General features: G+C 38.7%; 1 protein-coding gene across 1 annotated transcript in view; it reads right to left on the bottom strand.

Annotated features, from left to right (window-relative positions):
- Window positions 1–10,449: 10,449 nt before the first annotated feature.
- The window catches only part of DCHS2 (dachsous cadherin-related 2), a 97,380-nt gene continuing 84,699 nt past the window's right edge, over window positions 10,450–23,130 (bottom strand). Inside the window, exons 26-30 of the mRNA XM_087723697.1 lie at window positions 18,909–19,039; window positions 16,960–17,246; window positions 16,725–16,863; window positions 13,649–15,898; window positions 10,450–10,496 (exon numbers count right to left, since the gene is read on the bottom strand). Of these exons, the coding sequence (XP_087579823.1) occupies window positions 10,450–10,496; window positions 13,649–15,898; window positions 16,725–16,863; window positions 16,960–17,246; window positions 18,909–19,039 (2,854 nt within the window). The remainder of the gene's footprint in view (window positions 10,497–13,648; window positions 15,899–16,724; window positions 16,864–16,959; window positions 17,247–18,908; window positions 19,040–23,130) is intronic.

Genomic DNA, 23,130 nt, shown 5'->3' with positions numbered 1-23,130 from the left:
TTTTATTAAAGATAAGAGGCACATTGCCTCATTTTTTTAAAAATGCAGCCGGGATTAATTGGATTGTTTTGAATTTTGCAGACTCTTGTAAATGTTCCTGCCCACTCATAAGCAAAGAGAACCACAGTAAAATTGGCAAGACATGAGCCTTATCCTCTATCTCTCTTTTTTCTAGAGGAGCAGGTGAATTGATCAGGCGGCTGCTTCATTTGCTTGTTCTTTCCAGCAACTACCCCACAGATAAAAGCAGAGAAATTATTCTAACAACCACTCAATTGTTATTGCAAATGACCAGATAAATACACAATGCGGTGTTCGGTAAATGTAATTGGCAAAGATAGGTTATTATTACATTTATTAAATTCGCCACTTCTAGAATGGTCCCGTGGATCAGACTGTGTTCCGGATCAGACAGGCCAGATCCAGAACACAGGGCTTGAGTTTAACATATTTGTTTTAAACAATAACAAATATCCGGGGAGGGGTGGGTGGGCTGCTGGGGGTTCTCATGGGTTTGGGGGATTCTCTAGCAAAGATTCTGTGCAGTTCGGCAAACTCCCTTGCATCCCATTCCAGGCTGGTCCTGACCCGTTCATCATGCCAGGTAAGTACACAGGCTCTGGGAGGGGGGAAATGGGCCTACTGGAGGTTCCAGAACAGTGGTGGGTTGCAGGCAGTATGCCCCAGTATGGGCCTACCGGAGCCTGCCTGGAGCATTAGGTACCGTTCTGGTATGGTGCTCCAGAGAGCCCATCTGCCTGCCTGAGCTCCTTACCTGTCCTTTAAAGCCTTCTGCTCTTCTGCACATGCACATGGCGCATACAGTGCCTGCACAATGCTCCGATGAGCAGCTGGAGCATCACGGAGGCTTGTGGAAGCATCGCTAGCAGCTACAATGCATGCGCACACCACGCACGAGTATGCACGCACTGCACACATCCATGTGGGCGACACCAGGCCCGTTCCAACTGTACCGGTTGGAACGGGATCCAGAACCCACCACTGTTCAAGAAGTCCAGAAATGGGCCTCCGGAGCCTGGGGGAAGCAGTTTTCGCCCTCCCAGAAGCTCGAGGAAAGCCTCCATGTCCCCCATGCTGCAGGAGCCAACTTGGCCACATCCACCATGGCCATGCTCACTCAGCAACGAGGCAGCGAACCCCTTGCTGCAATTTTTGAAACCCACCCCTGGTTTGAACGTAATGAAAAAAAGTTTGTAACATAAACTGAATAGAAAAGATAGTGTAATAAATGGTATTGGTGTATTGGCTATATTTCTTTCATTGAAATGGCATATGTCCTATTGATCTGCTCCTCTCTGTATTCTAAGCCAGTGACAAAGATTGTACAGCAATCTTCAGAAGAGGTGAAAGGTCCTGGGAGGAGAAATGGTAGACAAAAAATGGGACAGAGATTCATATAAAGAAGAATTATTCATCATCGTCATCACATCTGTACCATAATTTGATTCACCAGTCACATACTTTTTATTAGATTTTCTGTCACCAACTCCTTGGCTGCATATTTGCAATCTATGACTTACAAATCAGTCATAGATCACTGTTGCTACACTCTTACTGGCAATGAAAGTTTTCAGGATCTGTATTTTATTTATTTGGATTTATGTATGAACGGTCTACTATCTGTGTGGTCAGCTCTTGAAAGTACAGTAGTGGAAGGGACTCACAAGGCAGAATGACATTTTTTTTTTAGTTAAAAACTAGATATATTTATTTGAGACAGTTTTATACACAGTATTGAGCCCCCAAATTTCTGATTTAAGGCCAACTAAATTTTCTTCTGGTTTAAATGCCCAAACTCAAAACTCATTAAATGGTTTGACCTCCAGAGAGCTGGGAAGTGAGCCAGTTTCTCATTGCCAAATATTTATACTGATTCCTGTATCCACACTGCTTGCCTCTCTATGTTCCCTTCATTGTGAAGAAAACAGCACACTGTACTATGGCACAATGGAGTGACTTCCCACTTGTCACAAGCAAATATAGCAGTGACTCAGATAGGTCAACTGCAGTTCCATTGTAGAAATGGCTTTGAAGATTTGGGCAAGTGTTTTTTTTTTGGGTGGAAACATTGGATATCTAATTTTATGAGACTTATGTTGATTTATGAAACATGAAATCAATTATTTAATATGTAGGTATCAATGTCAAATTAGGGGCATGGTGGCTCAGTGGCTAAGATGCTGAGCTTGTCAATCAAGTCAGCAGTTTAGCGGTTCGAATCACTAGTGTCGCATAACAGAGTGAGCTCCTGGGCTAAATAAATTGATGTACTATTTGCACTCATATATACTGTAGAGGAGATGGCTCAGTGGCTAAGATGCTGAGCTTGTCGATCAGAAAGCTCAGCCATTTGGCGGTTCGATTCCCTAGTGCCGCATAACGGAGTGAGCTCGTGTTATTTGTCCCAGCGTCTGCCAACCTAGCAGTTCGAAAGCATGTAAAAATGCAAGTAGAAAAATAGGGACCACTTTGGTGGGAAGGTAACAGCGTTCCGTGCACCTTCAGTGTTTAGTAATGCCGGCCACATGACCACGGAGACGTCTTTGGACAGCGCTGGCTCTTTGGCTTTGAAGCGGAGATGAGCACCGCCCCTTAGAGTTGGCAATGACTAGCACATATGTGCGAGGGGAACCTTTACCTTTATCAATATTAGACTATATGGTTACAAGTTTCTTCTTAGTATGAATAAGCTAATAATACAAAGAGAAAAACAGATTAAATATTTTCTCTGATTTAAGATAGACTGATATATGCATATCATTGATGTTAACGTGATAGAAATCGTAGAATCTTCATACTCATGTTTGCAGCAAACAAGAAACTTTGCCAGAAATGAATTTCTGAGTATGTGCTTCTTGACAAAAATTCAACAGCCTACTAAATGTGAAGTCATATAAACAATGTGAGCAAATAATCTGCCATTGATGCGGAATCTTTCATAATGGGGACAAAGAGCATGAAAATCAAGATAATACAATGCACTGGTTTCATGGACAATACAGATTAGAAACAGACAACTAACATAGTGTTTCAATTTGATGGGTAAAATGTTTTACAAAAACTTCATTTTTTCCCCCCAGCAACACTCAGGAACCATCTTGTTGTATTAAGATGCACAAAACAGAGTAGTAAAAAACTGTGTGGCTAAGTGGGATCCCTTTGGTAAATGATGCAATTTTCTTAATATTAGGGATACTTACTTAAGATATGCAAGCACTAAGATCAAATCCACATTTCTGTATCAATTGCTTGCCTCTGGCAATTAGTCTTAGGAAGTCACTGATGAAAGAAAAACTGGATATACGATCTCCTTTACAGGCCTCTCTGTTCTATTAGTCAATAATTACTGCTAGGACCCATTGGTATAATTGACTAAAAACCTACACACAGGGCCAGACTTCGTTTTTTAAAAGTGCTGAATTAAACTGGAATCAGTCCTGAAAAACAAGAAGTTACATATTACAATACAATAGCAGAGTTGGAAGGGACCTTGGAGGTCTTCTAGTGCAACCCCTTGCCTAGGCAGGAAACCCTATACCTTTCCAGACAAATGGCTATCCAATATCTTCTTAAAGTCTTCCAGTGTTGGGGCATTCACAACTTCTGGAGGCAAGCTGTTCCACTGATTAATTGTTCTAACTGTCAGGGAATTTCTCCTCAGTTCTAAGTTGCTTCTCTCCTTGATTAGTTCCCACCCATTGCTTCTTGTCTACCCTCAGGTGCCTTGGAGAATAGTTTGACTCCCTCTTCTTTGTGGCAACCCCTGAGATATTGGAACACTGGTATCATGTCTCTCCTAGTGCTTCTTTTCATTAAACTAGACATACCCAGTTCCTGCAACCATTCTTCATATGTTTTAGTCTTTGGGAACCACCTTTGGTGGGAAGGTAACAGCGTTCCATGCGCCTTCGGTGTTTAGTAATGCGGGCCACATGACCATGGAGACATCTTTGGATAGTGCTGGCTCTTCGGCTTTGAAACGGAGATGAGCACCGCCCCCTAGAGTTGGGAATGACTATCACATATGTGCAAGGGGAACCTTTGCTTTTATGACAATTGTGACAGAATTTTTAAAGACCGAAAGATAACTTTTTTCCATTTGCACAAAGTATTTATACAACTACTTTACAATGTAAAAAGAATTGCTCATTTTTTTTGCAGCACATATTACACAATATCCTCTGCTAGCTGTTGTTCATAATTCCTGGAATATATCTCCCCCAATACATCTCTGGATCTAAGCCAGCAGCAGTTTGGATGCGGTTAAGTAAAGTTGCAGATATAATTGTCAGGAGAGAAGAATTGGGAGATAAAAACAGCTGAATCACAAGCAGCTTTTTACTTCCAGCACTCCATATTAAATGTAATAATGCTTCTTTATCACTTTCACAACTCAAAAAGGTTCCAGAAGGAATAAACAGATAAATCAAGTCCATTTAATATCATATTAGGTTGTAAAGCCATAAATTAGTCTTCAGGATTTCATTAAAATAAGCAGATCAGTTAAGTAGCATCTTGCAGATCAGGCCAACTGTTAACTGTTCCAACAAGCAATCCACACTCAACATTAATGTTGAAGGGATGTGGTCCAGGGATCAATGAATTTACATATGTACTTTTTAGAAATTGTTGCAAACAAAAAGTGCACCCTTTGAAGGAGCCTTAAACTCTTCAGTTTCCATAATTTCCAGCTGGATGCTGCTGAAATTTATCAGCCTGAAGTTGCTAAGATCAGTTCTTGCAAAGCTTCAACTCAACGACAGCCTTCTCTTACTGGCAACCAGACTTTTTGCTGCGTTAATTTTGGGCTCTCCATCTATTACTATCTGCATTTTTGGGAGATAGTAGAGCTTGATTAGTTCAAGATCAGAGACTTTCACACTGGGGCTTGAATCTGTACCTGATATTTCAGTGTGAGTAAATGGAATTTGGTTGATTGTACCAGCCAAGTATTTGAAATGTCTTTGAATATTAGTAGCTCGGGTTGGTAGTTAGGCTCTTGGTTTGAGCTCCGAACTTGGCAATTTGGTTGCAAACGTTTCATCACCATTCAAGGAGATAGCATCAGTCCGTTGCAAAACGCATTGACAATGTCTCCTCGAATGGCAATGAAATGTTTGCAACCAAATTGCCAAGCTCGGAGCTCAAATCAACACCCCAAGTTAATAAGTGCATGCAGTTAAACCATACACACAAAATATGAGGACTTGGATTCATTAATTTCTGAAAGACATAATATTTGGATGAATTTGATGACCTTTGCAGGAAACACAGATCAGGAATTTAGTAGACATATCACATTTCATAAATGTATGACTATTATACACAGCACAAACCAATGTCTTTAAAATTTAGAAAGTTCCAAGAAAGCTGTTATATAATGCATGAGCAACAATGTTTTTCAAAAATTAATTATTTAATATATATATCCTTCAATAAGCCACCCAGAGTCATGTGAGTTGGGAACCATATAAAGTTTCTTAATAAATACATAAATAAAATAAATATTTTGTTTACAAACTTAAGATGGCTCACATAATATCTCTATTTTTTCCACAACAATTGCTGAGGTAAATTGTATGAATGAGAATGAGAGAGAATGAGGACTATCACCTAGGGAGCTCCAGTCACTCTGGATAAGGAAAAAAAATGGGTCTTCCCATTCCTAATCAAACAATTTACCACTATACTAGCATTTTAGGCTGATGCCCAGCTGTAATTTCCTGGGTCAATTAACCTTTTTTTCATTACAGATTATAGTTTGGCTGAACTACTCTACTGTGCTCTATATGTGTTTGCAAACCTATCTCAACCTTAAATTGATGCTACTCAGAGGTTCTTATCATTCCAACATTATCAATTCTATAGGCTGTTTATTTAAAAGTGGTTTTAACATTTACAGCCCTATTTGAGTTGGGCTAAATATATTGATATACCACTTGCACTCATATATACTGTAGAGGTGGTGGCTCAGTGGCTAAGATGCTGAGCTTATCAATCAGAAAGGTCAGCAGTTTGGCAGTTTGAATCCCTAGTGCCGCATAACGGAGTGAGCTCCTGTTATTTGTCCCAGCGTCTGCCAATCTAGCAGTTCGAAAGCATGTAAAAATGCAAGTAGAAAAATAGGGACCACTTTGGTGGGAAGGTAACAGTGTTCCATGCACCTTGAGTGTTTAGTCTTGCCGGCCACATGACCACGGAGACATCTTTGGACAGCGCTGGCTCTTTGGCTTTGAAACGGAGATGAGCACCGCCCCCTAGAGTCAGGAATGACTAGCACATATGTGTGAGGGGAACCTTTACCTTTACCTTATACTGTAGATGTGATTTTTGCTTCAGATTGGTTTTAGCAGCTATAATTGGCACTACTAATTCAATGCAGTGGCGGCACATTTCAGTGAAATTCCCTGCCTGTTGGATTTTAAATAGATCCTGAAAACATTTTTACTCTGCTTCATTATTTCTATTACTAGTTTTTTATTCAGCTTCAGTTGAATATAAATGGTGTTCTTGTCATAGACATTCTAGTTCTAGTTTTCATCTGGACGTCCAAACAATCTAAAAATATTGAAATATTTTTCCATAAATAAATTTTCAAAAACAAACATTGGTTTATGGCATTACAGAATCTGGCAAATATCATAACTCCAAGAGTTATGAAAAATATGTTTCACGCAACATCAGAACTGTTTGTGAATGGAGCACAAAGCATTGTGCATTCCTGAAATGACTTATTTAAGCTTGTATTTGGGGGGGGGGAGTTAGTTTTTGTTTTTGCATTGATCTATTTATTTGATTTTTTTTTATTTCTATGGATTTAATGGAGTTTTTCATGGTATATATTGGGTTTTATAATTTATTCCATGCTTTAGAAAACTGTAGATGTGAAAGCAAAGAAATCTTCAAAGTTAAAGAAAAATAATTTTAAAAACAAAGCCTAACTTTCTTGTAGATTTGTCATAACATGTAACATAACTTTAAATAGTAGTAAAGTATGCAGTTATTTACTCAAACTTTTCTTTAAACTATATTACTTCCATACGTGCCTTTACATTAGTAATAAATTATTACACAAATGAAAACATGTTGATGAATGGAATTTAGAAAATAAATACCCATATTATCGAGAACTGATAAGCTTTCCAGAAAAAAAATAAGTTTTGCTCTGAGTTCATGGGACTCATTTAGAGATTATAATAAGAGGAAAATTACTCCTGTGGCATCAGCTAAAAAAGACAACTGAATGACAGATTAAGAGAGACAAAAAGGAAATGGGGAAGTTGGAAGCAAGATAAACAAAGTCTGACATCTATAAAGGCAAGGATCAAATTACTGGAAGTAAGAAAACGATGCAATTTCCTAATTATGCATGAAGAAAATGTTTTCTGCATAGCAATACTGAACAACAAATCTGGAAAGTAAAACTTGCTTAAATTGACTACGTGTGAAGATGTCTGTATGGCAGTTAGTTGAACCTGTACACAAGAATAGGGACCATCTCTTGAAACTTCATTCACAGACCAAAAAAACAAATGATGTTTCTGTCACCTTAGTTTTCATTCTCTCAGGTTTGTTTTTAATATTCTGATCATTATATTTAAATTAAGGGGCAAAATAGCCTAAGGCAAGTACTTAATGCTATCACTATTACATATAAATATTTATAGTATTTAAAAATATTCTTTTATTTTGCTCTCATCATGCTTTGTGGAGGATCTGATTCTAAGTGGTCCACAAACTTCTATATCCTCCAAGAAATAAAGCTTGATTCTCTTGGTTTAGATGTTATATAAGGAAAGGTCCCTCTCAGATGTATACTACTGTATACATACTCTATAGATTCTGTAGCAGTGTTTCTCAACCTTGGCAACGTGAAGATGTCCGGACTTCAACTCCCAGAATTCCCCAGCCAGCGAATGCTGTCCGGACATCTTCAAGTTGCCAAGGTTGAGAAACACTCTTCTATAGCCTTGGAATCTTTCCTTATGCAACATATTCCTTGCTGTTTTATATTCAGTGCATTGCAGGGAATCAGTTTAGTTTTGCCAATGATATTAACTGATACTTTGATTCTCCCAGGTGCCGTATGTGGGTTTAATGAAACGGCTGTTACAATAAACTTGTTTATTCTGGCAGAGGTGCTTCAAGCCACAGGAATATTTCATTTTATATTATCGAGTTTCTTTGGGAAAAGGTTCTAGCCAAATATGAGCAATTAATAGATTCTTATGCTTTATGAAAGATCTTATCACTACAGATGTGTGTCAGCATTAAAAAAAACTGTATTAGAACTCGATAATATGATTACCAGAGACCTTCATTTGATTATCCGAAAGGAAGAATTTGGCTTAGAATGACTCAGCTTGTCGGTAAGTCATCAATGCTGTCTAGTGTTTCTACAGTGGTATGCATTTCTTTCAATAATCTTAATGACATAGGTATATAGATACCTGTTGTGACTCAGCAGAAGGTTGCTGTGAATTGAGTCGGGATGCAAGATTAACAATGCAGCTGGGGCTCATTAGTGTCATCTTTTGGAGATAAAAGGATGGATGGTGCCACGCCCTGGTTGCAGAAGTCAACATTCACTCGTTTCGTTCATCATTCATCGGTCGTGGTTTGTTTGTGAGAGACACTTGGAGAAGTGATTTGCTTTCTGTAACCCTGATTCAAGGAGACACTTGGAGAAGTGAATTGCTTTGTAAGAGTTTTGTTTTTTCATTCTGTTATCTTCTCGCCAGAGACTTTATTTATGTTTATTTTTGGGCTCGCAGCCAGCGTGAGTCGAGGCTGATAAAGTTCTTTCCTTTTAAGTCTGTCTGACTGTCGTCTTTGAACGAACGAAGGAGGGGGGACAGAACAGATACCATGTTTTCCGGATAATAAGCCCAATCAGGCTTTTGAGTGCATGTGCTAAAATAAGCCCTCCCCGCAAAGTAAGCCCTCCCCTAAATATTTAAAAGAATGCACAGCTGGTCCCTGCCATTTCCCGGGGGGGAAGAGGGGAACATGCTCCACGCGCCCCATATGCACCTGCCATACAAACAGAATGGACTCGCGGAGACCACTCCTGCAAACCCAAGCTACCGCACCCCCTCTTTTAGTGGCAGCTGCAAACAGAGCCAGCAATGCTATGGCTGGCAAGAGTGTGCCAGAAACAGAGACAGAGCTTCCAGCCCTTTCTGGATCAGCTGATCTGTGGGCCGATGTTAAGGGTCTTCCTACACCTCAAACATAATAAGACCTCTCTGAAAATAAGGGCAAGCGCTTATTTTAGGAGGAACATGGTAGCTATGTCCAGTTTTTATTATTGTGTAGTACACATGGGCATCAGAGGTGAAAACTTTCTGTACCTTCCACATCTATTGCTGTTTTATGTATGATATGTTAGAAAAGTCTACATGTTCACTTGGGATGAATCCATCTATGTTCAGTAAAGCTTATTGTCAAGTACGATTTTGACATAATGTTCTTCAAAAGAGAGGTAGGAGAAATTTGTGTTGGAAAAATTATGATTGCTACAAATTCCATTGATTAATGCAGTTCTATGTACACATAATATATATACCAGTCATGCTATTGTTTTGCAAGATGATCAATTTTATACAGGGGCATATATCTTTATTTTCATTTGTATTTTTATTATTAAATTTAATTTAAAAATTGAAAATACAAAGTGTAGACAAGGGGTAGGCAATAGTAATCAAAATAAAATGAAATATATATTAAATTTATACCAACAACATTCACTATATTTCTATCTTTATATCCTTGCATCCATTCTTGCTTCCACTTTGTCTGGGCTCTGTTTTATACATTGCTTTTTGTCCTTATTAGATCAAAATAATAAATTTGGTATTCTCATGTTAGTTCAAGTGCCATGAAAATAAAACATTATTTTATACATTTTACACTTTGGGGCTTAATTTACTTTTCCATTCACAGATTTTATTCTTCCAATATTAGTATATGCTGATCTACTTCTTTCTTTACTGAAATAACAGAGAAGAGACTATTTGAAGCAAGTGAAAAGTAAATTTACTGTAAAATAAATGTTTACACAACAAATAAAAAAAACAGGTGAAAAGAGCTGTCTTATGATTTATAGCAGCCTCTTGTATATATTCACTTTTCTACGTTCAACCACACACAAGAAAGAAGTACATCTGCTTAATATACCTCACAGTTTTGGACAGATGATTAGTAAATATATACATTAAAAAGAAAAATGTAACAAAATATTTAATTGAACATTTCTAAAGTCTGATTATCTTAAGCATGGCATGGCATAAGTATGTCTACAAAAGGAATCAGCTTGCAGCTATTATTGGAGAAGGTACAAGGTTTGTTGGTAATAATAAAGGCAGCTATTTTGGTATGTTACTAGAAAGTTAAATAAATATTTTTAGGCCACCAGTCTATATGAGTCTAGACATACTCTAGGAAACTTAGTCCATAACATTTTTCAGTGTTGCCTGAAAAACAAAACAAAAAAATGATGAATTTTTAACTCAGCTGTGTCAAATTTTACCCATGTTCTCTAAAGTTGATAGACAATCTGGTGCTCTCCAGATATTTTAGCTTAGACAATGGCATTGGCCTTGCATGCTGAGACCAATAGGGATTTGTGTAAGCCATCTGGTTGTCAATGCAACTTTAAAGAGGATTCCAGGTATTGCCATGTACAGCAATGATCAGTCAACATAAATCTACAGCTCATTAAGAACTAAGGACAATATACATTGTCCACAACTTGGGAGTCCTCCTGGATCCACAGCTGACCTTTGAACACCATTTGTCAGCTGTGACCAGGGGAGCATTTGCCCAGGTTCGCCTGGTGCACCAGTTGCGTCCCTACCTGAACCGGGAGGCTCTCACAACAGTCACTTGTGCCCTTGTGACCTCCAGGCTGGAATACTGCAATGTGCTCTACATGGGGCTGCCCTTGAAGAGTATTCGGCGACTTCAGCTGGTCCAGAATGCCGCCGCGCGAGCGATCGTGGGTGCACCTCGTTTCACCCACGTAACACCTATCCTCCGCGAGCTGCACTGGCTGCCTGTTGATCTCCGGGTGCGCTTCAAGGTGCTAGTTGTCACCTACAAAGCCCTTCATGGTATTGGATCTGGGTACTTGAGAGACCGCCTACTGCCAATTACTTCCACTAGGCCAATAAGATCCCATAGATTAGGCCTCCTCCGAATTCCATCAGCCGGCCAATGTCGGCTGGCAACTACCCGGAGGAGAGCCTTCTCGGTGGCTGCTCCGACCCTTTGGAACGAACTCCCCGTGGAGATACGTACCCTCACCACCCTCAAGACCTTCCGCGTAGCCCTTAAGTCCTGGCTGTCCCGACAGGCCTGGGGCTAAAGATTTCAACCCCACTCGAATCGTATGACTGTTGTGCTTTTTAATGATGTATTGTTTTATGTTTGTAACTTGTTTGTCCTCCCTCCCTCTGAATTGTGAGCCACCCTGAGTCCCCTCAGGGAAAAGGGCGGGATACAAATAAAGTATCTATCTATCTATCTATTTCGTATTTCAGTACCAGGCCAGAAATTGAGAGGCAACTGTTAACAAAAGCACAAGCCTTAGTCTTGTCATAGCCTTCTTGTAGACTGTCATTGCTGTAGACTTATTTGTCTACCTTTGTAGGAACTTGTTAAAGCTACTGCTGCTTATGTGGCATAATAGCAACGCAAGAGTTGTAGTAATTATATAGCATTGTGAGAAACAAACAGGCCATGAATTAAGTCAACTCTTGACAAATGTAACTTAAACAAAATGCTTCAATGACTTTCTGCATCTAACCTGTATTCACATAGAATCTTTGACTAAGTCTCAATGTAAACTGCATATATAAGCATTAATAGAAAACCTTGAGCATGAGCATGTGATATTATTTATATGTATTTTAAAATTTAACCTTTCCAATATATGCTAGTAAAAATAGCCTAGTGACAATTCATATGACAAAAATATAATGATTTGTATGAATAATGAATGTTATCATCTAAACTGAAAAAATAAGAAAACTGTAATTATATGATAAAAGAGAGAAGCAAAACCAGAATGTTGGAATATGATTTATTAATTAAAACAAAGAAGTAATACCTGATACTTTTATCACCAACAAGCATTTTAGAATTATTTATAGAATGCTAGGTTATTACTTGTTCTAAAAAAGCATTAGTAGTGAATATATATAAGGCTTAAAAATATTTTATGTAAACCAATATAATCTCATGTATTTAGGGTTCGTATTTTATTTTCTAAATATACCTAGGCTATCTCTAAATATTTGTTGCCAAATATCTGTCTCAAATCTAGAATGTGTACCCTACCTGAATATTTATGCTTTTTTCCAAAATATTATACCATCAATCATTATTGACAGCTGCTGTCTGAACTTTAAGTGTTATATATGTATGCATGCATGTTTCTGAGTTGTTTAATTTGGTCAGAATTGGACCATCACACTGCAAAATACTTCCTCTTAGGCAGGGGTGTCAAACTCAGGGCCTGGGGGCCAGATCCGGCCCACAGCGTGCTCAGATCTGGCCTGCTGGGTCACCCTGAAAACAGCTAAGGACCGGCCCTTGGTGCCTCTGCCAGAGAAAACGGAGCTCCAGAGGGCCACATGGGGCCCTCCCAAGCTCGTGTTTGCTGGCAGAGGGATACAGGAGCTCGGGAACCCGCTTTTGCTGGCAGAGCACCCGGGGCACCACATCCCCCCCAACATGAGTAACATTAAGCTGGCCATGGCCATGGCCACTCTGGCCACATCCCCCTACCCGGCCCACCCAAGGTCAACCACAACCCTGATGCGGCCCTCAATGAAATAGTTTGATTTCCCTGTCTTAAAGCGTTGAAAGACTCTAAATGTAAGTACAGTTTAAAAGTAGATATATTGTATTTGTGCTGATAAATAAATAAAGGGAGACTAGTATAGATCTATTTCAAGCTATTTAGCTCTCATCAGCTAGCAATACCCTTACTGGGATTTGAACCTGGGCTATATTACATATTAGGCAGACATCTTAGCCATTAGGCCACAGGGTCTTATCCGTTATCAGCCAAGCCAGGGTGAAAGGTATATATAATATTCTTCTGTTGAAAGTTCGCATGCTGACCAACTAGAACTGATTCCCTTCAGATTAAGATATGAGGCAACTGGAGATATTGTAAGTTTTTCTATGATCAGCAGAGATAGGGAATAGCAGCCCTCTCTAAGATGTTTACAGAGTCAGCACATTGCCCCGAACAATCTGAGTCCTCATTTTACCGACCTCGGAAGGATGGAAGACTGAGTCAACCTTGAGCCTGGTGAGATTCGAACTGCTAAATTGCAGGCAGCCAGCAGGCAGCAGAAGTAGCCTGCAGTACTGCACTCTAACCACTGCGCCACCATGGCTCTTTGGTGAAAAGGTGAAAAACCTAGGATTATAAGCGCTGAAGGAGATTTCAAATGACGGACATCTGATGAATGGGGATATTTTTAAAATGCATCTGGCAATGAAGTTGGCAGTTGTGAGAAATATGATTTTAAATCAGGTTGAGCTGTAGAAGCAAGCAAAGGAGGAAAAATGAAAGATTTGTCCCCTTTAGGAAAATTATGTATTTCGATACTTTCATCCTGCAGTTCTGCAATTTCACTGAACACAGAAGCAAGAGGCTTAAAGCTGGGTTCCCAGTTCAGCAAACAATTCCAGTTATGATTCTCTCCAAGATCTTCAACAGAGTCTAATGGGGTAACAGGATCCTTGCTCTCAGGTGCTTCTATATATTCCATTGTGAGATCAGTCATTATCTCAATTTCTTTGACTGTCACTTTTGCAAGTGTGTGGGACACCATTTTGTTCCAGAGTAGTTCTCTGAAGTAATGGAGAGCTTCTGTGTTTTGAGAAATGTACATAATCTTATTTTCTCCAGACTGACATGAAAACTGATCAGAATCCCTTGAAATTCCTGAATCTGGTATAAATGAGCATTTGTCACTTAAAGCAGATCTCGTACCCTTCCTAGTAGGGTGTTCATTAATTGTTTTTAGTCCCACATTTTCTCCAATTTTCTCTTCTACTGGTCCGTGGCTATGTGAGTTGGATTGTACACAAACACTATCAATATTTCTTTTATCCCTGGTGCCAATCAAATCCAGCCAATCAGCTGTGCTCCCTAAAGGAAGAATAGTTGTTCCATGGATTTGGGGTTCTTGGAAATGTTTAGATGAGTTCTTTTGTCTATGCATGTTTAGATCTATAACTGAGGGACATGGCATCTCTTTCTTCAGGCTATACTTGCAGGTATCTTTTAGTATATATCTACCAATAAGCACAGCAAGGCAGATGGCTAAAAACAAAAGTACTATGATAGAGATGGCAATGCTAACAGACAGGTTAGCTGCTGGCAGTGTGGGATAGCTCTCCGGGCTATTAAAAATGCTCACCATAACTGTGCAGGTGCTGGACTTTGAGTCCTGCTTTGGACTATGAGCTTTTATTAGTAGTTCAAAAGTGCCATCTTTCTCCTTCTTGCTGCTTCTGTTTTTGTGAATAGGTCCAGCCAAATAAACAGACCCACTGCTACAGTTCACCGAAAAGAAGGAAGACTGTCCTAACAAAGTATAATAAATGACACCATCCACTCCACCATCACAGTCTGACGCTTTTACATCACAAATCCACTGCCCAGCTTCATGCTTCTCGGGAAAATAAAAGAAATATTCATCTTGGTTGAACACAGGGTCAAGTTCATCTAATCCTTCCACATTAATCCAAACAGTAATGGTAGCTGTGGAATTGCTTTTATCTTTTGCCTGTGCAACGAAACAGTACTTACTCTGATGTTCAAAGTCAAGCACCTGCTTGGTGTGGATATTTCCAGACAAAGAATCTATTATAAACAGGTTACGATCTCCACGATTTCCATGACTGGGCAAGCAAGATGACTGGATAGAGTAGGCAAGATAACCAACATCAAAATCTAGTGCAGAAATTGTGCAAACAGAGGAAAACGCAGGCATATTTTCCCGTACACCACACTTGAGGTTTGGGAAAACAAATACGGGGACATAATCATTAGCATCCAGGACACTGATAAAAACAGCAGCAAACGCCACATTTTTCGGAACTATTCCTCCGTCAGAAGCTTGGACAGTCAACTTGAATTCCGTAGCAGCCTCGTAATCTAGAGCTCTGATCAAATGTATTGAGCCAGTTTTATCTTCTAGTTGGAAGTACCCTTTATCATTTCCAGAGGCTATGTTGTAAGTGACATCTGCATTGGTTCCGGCATCATAATCATATGCTGACACCGAAGTAATGTAACTACCAACTGGAACATCTTCCCTGACATGAACATGATATTCCAAACTTGTAAATACAGGTGGATTGTCATTAACATCTAAAATAGTAATCGACACGGTAGCAGTTGAATTTAGATGAGCAGCTTTAGGATCAGATGCAAGAATTAACAACTTATAAGATGAACATTTCTCTCGATCTAGGGGGTTCTTCAAAACAAGATTTCCAATGGTTTGATCTGAATATTCTGCCCCAAATACGAGCTTTTTCACATAGAATTTATTCTCGTTATTTCCACCAACGATGGAATACACAACATTGGTGCCTTGATGATTTCTACCTTGGTCATTAACTGAGAATGTGAATAGGTTCTCCCCAACTGAAGCATTTTCACTTATAGTAAAAGTATAGGTTTCCATTGTAAACAGAGGAATGTATGTATTCATAGCCTGTATCTGCACTATAACAGAAGTCATAGCAGTCAAAGGAGGATTCCCATGGTCGCTGGCTTCTATAAGGAGATGAATCTCTGGGTGACTGAACTGATAAGTCAGTGGCTTAACAAGAAACAGTGAACCTAAAATAAAACAAAACATGCATTATGTTGTGCAAAAACTTTTAGTACTAACACTACAGATTCCACTTTCCGTATTGCACAAAAATAAAAACAGTCATCATTTAAAAAGTTTTTCATTGCTGCAAAAAAAGAAAGACGATATAAAAGGACAATTCCAGACAGCCAAAAACTGCATGTACTAAATGGAGTTCATGTAAATTCAAGTAAAAAACATATGTAGTTATTGTGAAAATCATTATAACATGTTAGTATTTCTTTCTTACATTTAAAGAAATTCTGATATTCTTAAAATGTATTAATTTTATGAAATTTTCTAAGTCACAGAAAAGTAATAGTATTTAAATTAGATGAATAGACTTAAACAGGCCCAAGAGTAGATATACAACACAAAATGTAGAATAAATACTATATGATGTTATCCTTGGATCCTTTCTTCTAGCACTTAGAAGAAGTACCTAAATCAGTGGAATCAACCTGGTCCCTATCGCCCACTAGTGGGCATTCCATCTTTCATGGTGGGCGGTAGGGGTTTGCTGTAACTCTGCTTTATAAATTTTATAAAGTAAAGTTACTTCCGTACTTTATAAATCACCATTACTGTGGAACCGGTGGGCAGTTAGAAAATTTTACTACTAAGAGAGATACAAAAGTGGGCGGTAGGTATAAAAAGGTTGACTACCCCTGACCTAGATCGTTATTTAAAGTCATGAATTATATATTTAGCTACACAAGGTATGCATGAAAATACCACCTATTAAGCATTCTCAGCACACAGAATCTTGAACGGGATTTTTCCCAATTTGGTTGTTCATTTACGCATGCTCACCATTTTGTGGATCAATAAAAAATGTGTCAGACAGAGAAATCATTCTATAGACTATATTTCCATTGTGCTCCGAATCTTTGTCTGTGGCATGTACAATCAAGACAGAGTCATCTATGTACTTACATTCAGGTATAATCACCTGAAAGAAAGGGAAATAAAATGCAGCATTTCAAATATTGACCATTAATTGATTTTAAAAAGTAGATTACTGGTTCCTGGCCTTTCTTTTTCTTACCCGATAGCTATCCTGAACAAATACTGGAGGATTATCATTGACATCAGCTATAAGAATTGGGAGTCGTTCGATGGTTTGATGCACAGAATCAGAAACGTTGATAAAAAGTTCCAGATGAGTATTTATTTCAAAATCTAATGCCTTCACCAGTGTAATTGTTCCCTTCAATTGGTCGATTGCAAATTTCTTTCCATGATTAGAACCTTCAGCAAAGCTGTAGTGAAGAGGCGGGCCCAGATCTGTATCATTTGCAACTACTTGTATCAGTAGGAATCCAACTGGCGTACCTACAACAATTATGCTTAAAAATGAGAGTATATTCCAGTAGTTCTTGCATGGTTCGAATAATGTAAGCCAACCATTGATTTAGTAAAAAAACTGAAGTGTTATATCACAAATGATCATAGTTATATAGATGTTAGGCAAATTTTAAACTTAATTCTAAAATGAGTAACAATAATATACTTGAGAGACCGCCTGCTGCCAATTACCTCCCACAGACCCATTAGATCTCACAGGGTTGGCCTCCTCCGGGTGCTATCTACCAGCCAATGCCACCTGGCTATTACCTGGGGGAGGGCCTTCTCTGTGGCAGCTCTGGCCCTCTGGAATGAGCTCCCCGCAGGGATTCGGACCCTCACCTCTCTCCAGGCCTTCCGAAAAGCCATCAAAACTTGGCTTTGCCGGCAGGCCTGGGGGTGATGAGTTCCCTCCCCTCTCGACATGTATGGTTGTGCGACTGTTGTTTACTTTTATTATTTGTATTTTGTTTTTTATGTTCCCCTTTTCTCCCTTGAATTGTTCGCCGCTCTGAGTCCTCCCGGAGAAGGGCGGCATACAAATAATAAAATTCTATTCTATTCTATTCTATTCTATTCTATTCTATTCTATATTACATTTCATTCTGTACATTTTGCAACAACCATAGTACAAATGTATGGCCATCCTAAATTATCTGAGCATATGTTGCATTTGGTAGCTTGATGTCTACATACTTCATGGCCACGGCAATATACTTTTCTTAAGCAACTTTCTTCTGGGATGTATTCCTGCTCCTAACTAGATTTTAATCCACTTCACTTCTGGAGATCACTAAGATCGATATGTGCCACAGCCTCCTTCATAAACCTTTGTTATTCACATGCACAATTATTTCAAGATAGGAATCTTAACTGTTACACTTAACCATTTTTTAATTTTTACAATAGTGATTCACAGAATATTAGATTAGTTATTTTTAATTATTGTTATATAACTATAAGAACAACTTCTCTAGATCTTGACAAAAGCTCTTCTAATTCAATATTTTGTGTTACACTGAAGCCAACTGGATGCATTTGGGAAGCCACAGAACTGGAGAAGAAAGTAAAATCCCATTTTACTTGTGATTTCCAACAATCAGTGCCCATGATTCAAGAGAAGTAAAGAGCCATTTATTTTAGTAACTATTGATATTTTCATCTCTTTCCTATCTAGTCTACTTTTAGAACCTGCTAAATTAGCTATCATTTTTGAGTTAGATTTCAATTTTCCTCCACTAGCTCAAGTCACCAAGCTTTGTTACTTCCGTCAACATTAGGAGTATTCTAAAATTCTCTTAATATTGGTAGTCCTAGCTTCACAGTAGGGGCCCCTCCCCAAAAAACTAAACATAAATTAAAACTAAATGTCAGGAATAATAAATAATAATCAATTCTTAATTTCCAGATTAATGTGCCTTAAGACAAAATGTCCTTTCAAGATTTAAAGGAATAGATTATATTATTTCTTGTGTTTGTTTTAAATAGTTCAAAAATAGAATACTCATAGGTATTAGAAATATCTCAAAGAATATTTGCTAAAATGATACTTGCTATTTGATCAAGAATGTAAATTGAAAGAAAACCTATTTCTTAAACTAAAACTATGTTTAAAGTTTAATCCAAGCATAAAATGAGAATCATTCTTACTTTCAGAGAGATGGATAATATCAAATGGCTGCAGAGTTGGAGCATTATCATTGATGTCCACAACTTCTATGTCTATCGTGCAATTAGCAAATAGTCCAGGGATTCCTTTGTCAGCAGCTTGTACAATCAACCTATTAGAGAATCAGTAAACCTGGGATTAGTGGCTGTCAGAAGCATTATGCAGGTATCAGTGGTGGGTTTCAAAAATTGTTCGAACCTACTCTGTGGCTGTGACCTCCTTTGTGGGAGTGGCTTGCCGCCCATGTGACCGGATATGAAGATGCCGACGACACTTGTCAGAACCACCTTAAATTACCTCACACACAGCACTGGCATGCAGAAGAATAGGATGTAAACTTGTTTTTTAAAAGGCATCTTTGGTTTGCGCTAAAACAACTTCAACACACGGAATGTTCTGATTGCACCACAAACGCAGTAGTCATCCTTACCTTTCACAGAGGCACTGAGTTTTATAAATATGAGCATGATAGTATAGAATAATCATATCCAAGGACCAGTGGTGGGTTTCAAAAATTTTTGGAACCTCTTCTGTAGGTGTGGCCTGCTTTCTGGGTCCACTGGTGGAACCTCTTCTAACCGGTTCGGTAGGTTTGACGAACCGGTTCTACCGAATAGGTGCGAACTGGTAGAAACCCACCTCTGGCAGGTATATAGTAATATAGTAATTATATAATAATATAGTAATTATTACAAAGTGTCTGAAAAATTGTCATTTTTTCAGTGAAAATGTTAGTATAATAAAATCATTTGTGAAAGATAATCCTATATTTGCCAACCGGTTGTTTTTTAAAAAAAAGAACATAAGCAACTGAATAGATTTTCTTAATTTATAGAATGACATACTATGTTAATAATTGATTAGAATAGTAGCATTAATAATTGCTTTAAAATTCTTTTTTAAGAACCTTACCTATGAGAGAGAGAGAAATAGAGTTACAAAACTAAAAATGTACATTATATTCTTATTGATTTATATACTGCCTTTTGTACAGGAATTTAGGACAGCAAACAGTGCTCCCTCCTGCATTTTTTCTGCAATAGTAACGTGATATGAACCTATATGAACATAGACCAAGAGGAATGGTATATGCAATGGTGAGAGAAAAATAATTACCTACGTTATTATCAATTGCATTGAAAAATCATACTCGTTTCAGGAGGAGGTGATTCCATACACCATGGGTATCAAACTCGAACACGTCACATGACATATTGTGACTTTTTTGCCTTTGCGGAGCCGGGGTAGGCATGGCCTGCGTGTGATCCATCCGGCCTGTGGGCCGCCAGTTTGACACCCCTGCCATACACAAATTCACCTGAGATAATATCCAATTGGACTAAGTAGTGTCTTACTCAAAAATAACATCTATTGAGTTCAGTGGGACTTCAACTGCTTTATAATCCATGTAAAGATTAAATCTGCAAACACTGAGATGGATCAAGTTTAAATTCATTTTCACTGAAATCAATGGGATTTTAATAAAAGCAGTTTAATTACCTCATTGATTTCTTCTAAAATAGTCAGTTTAGTTTTGATTCACCTCATTGACTTCCTAAAGCAATAAAACATTACACAAAAGTGATAACGTGACCCGACAAAAGGGCGAACATCAAAATCGCGCCCGACTAAACCGTGTCGCTAAAATCGCAACATCATCAACGCGGCGATAACAGTGCAGAGACAGAAGGGCGCTTTACAACAGCGCTTATAACTTAAGGTAAGGGTTAGGTTTAGGGTTAGGTTTAGGGTTAGGTTTAGGGCTAGGTTTAGGGTTAGGTTTAGGGTTAGGTTTAGGGCTAGGTTTAGGGCTAGGTTTAGGGTTAGGTTTAGGGCTAGGTTTAGGTTAAGGTTTAGGGTTAGGGTTAGGTTAAGGGTTAAGTTTAGGGTTAGGTTAAGGGTTAGGTTTAGGGTTAGGTTTAGGTTTAGATTTAGTTTTACAGCGCACTTCTGTCACCGCGCTGTTGTCAGCGTGATTCAGTGCTCATTCGTCGGAGCGCTTTAGAGCACACGGTTTTGTCACTGCGGTTTAGTCGGGCATGGTTTTGTCGTTTTGTCGGTGAACCAGTGATAAAACTCTCTGAACCATACTACTTTGCACCAATTACTTGTAAGTTAAAGCAAAATATTCTTCAAAAGACTAAATAACTTTAATTGGTAACACTTGCACAGCACTTTTTTTGTTGATGCATAAAGAAGTTCAGAGAGTTCAATAAAAGCTAGAACAAAAGAACAGGACTAAGCAGACTCAAAGACTTAATGGAGTGAATATGCTTTATGTACTGTAAATAGTCTTAAATTGATATACGGCAGTTTTATTCCTTCAAATGTATTAATATATTGTAAATGGCGTATAGCAGAGTATACACTGTCAAATAAATATGAAAAAATTATATTCCCTTTCATTTCTGATACAATAACCACCTTTCAAAAAGTGACAAACATTCATATGTCAGGAATAAATACGAACATTACAATTTGATCTTAGGATTCTACTGCCGTTCATCTACCATACTGGCTCTCTACTGGGTTTTTGAGGTTTTAAAATGGTCAGAATATATTACTTAAACTACAAACTTGCATTTAATTTTCTAAACAGCCATAATTTCAAATTATGCCTAGAATATTGGTAAGTAAGCTGATGTTCGTCCATCGTGTTCGAAGAGGACCTTGGCATCTAACAGGTTGTGTGTCTGCAGGTGGTTGGTAAGGCCTAATCAGGCATGAAATGTTCTGCCTCCTGTTGGGCAGACAAGTGAGGGCACCATTGTTGCAGCATTGGAAGCTCTGGCTTTGGGGAGTGCTCGCTTCTCTTGTGCTATAGTTGTTCTTCTGTCCTCAGATGTCTGGAACCTTGGTGGATCAGCGTGCGTCATGTCAATCGGCTTTGTGCCAGGTCTACCCAAGAGGTGGCATCAAGCAAGGTACATGTAGAAATACATATTAAACCAGTGGTAGTCAACCTGGTCCCTATCGCCCACTAGTGGGCGTTCCAGCTTTGATGGTGGGCGGTAGGGATTTGCTGTAACTCTGCTTTATAAATTTTATAAAGTAAAGTTACTTCCCTACTTTATAAATCACCATTACTGTGGAACCGGTGGGCGGTTGGAAAATTTTACTACTAGCAGAAATACAAAAGTGGGCGGTAGGAATAAAAAGGTTGACTACCCCTGTACTAAACTAACCTTTTTCTTACATTTTACTGTTTGAAAAACACGATAAAATCTATAATCAAGGGCATCTAGATAAAGTCTCTGTTAACAGTTCCCTCTGAAATTCTTACTTTAAAGTTTTAACATTTCCAGCGTTTAGCTTCAAAAATAGATCACTGTAGTTTCAGAAGTTTCAAAAAAAAAATTAGTCTTGAGTTTGGCTATTGTTTGTTCAAGGGAAATGCATTTTAAAAGCAACAATTTATTTTAGAGCACATGAAATCATTTCTAATTGTGCATTCAGTAATATGTTTAGAAAAAAAGCTTGGGAAATTATTCCCAGACACACTGAATTAGATACATCAGATACAATTCAGAAATAGAATTTGTTTTTTTTAAAAAAAACCTGCACAAATATGTTTTACACTAGCATTAGGCAACCAGAAGCAGCCTCATTTGTACGTCTACCATCTTGAAACTGTACCGGCAAATCTGATGGTAAAATGACTGCCGTATTTTTCGGAGTATAAGATGCACCGGAGTATAAGACGCACCAAGATTTTGAAGAAGCAAATTTAAAAAAAAGTTTTTGCACTCTGCAGACCTCCCCAAAACGGCCTGTTTTTTCGTTTATAGAATACTACTGGGGGCTGGGGGAGGCACAACTGCGCAACTGTTCCTTACGCCTATTAGCTCTCCGGTGCCGGGCATCCAGAAACAACTCCCTTGGCTCCTCCCCACTGCTCATGTCCTGGATCACACTCCCTTGTCTCTTCCCCACTGGTCCAAGGCTCAGGCGCCTCCTGGTGGCCAATCAGCTTCTCTGCGCCCTGCTCGGAGTCTGAACCCTGTCCAGGGTCCTCCACATCTTCCAGAGCCGACTCATAGGGTCCCTCGCTATCGGAGTCTGTTTGCAGCTCCAACGGCTCCTGCTGGGCCACAACACCAACCATAATAATAAAAGTGCATTGGGAGCTCAAAGCCTTCTAGAGGTGCACTGCTCTCATTTTCATTTTTAAATCCTCCAACTCCCTAAAAACAGAGGCGAAAT

Source organism: Thamnophis sirtalis, unplaced genomic scaffold (genome assembly GCF_051295495.1).
Source record: "Thamnophis sirtalis isolate CommonGarterSnake01/CBP01778 unplaced genomic scaffold, rThaSir2_p1.2 scaffold_10, whole genome shotgun sequence".
Classification (NCBI taxonomy): domain Eukaryota; kingdom Metazoa; phylum Chordata; class Lepidosauria; order Squamata; family Natricidae; genus Thamnophis; species Thamnophis sirtalis.
This window is presented reverse-complemented; position numbering and strand designations above follow the sequence as displayed.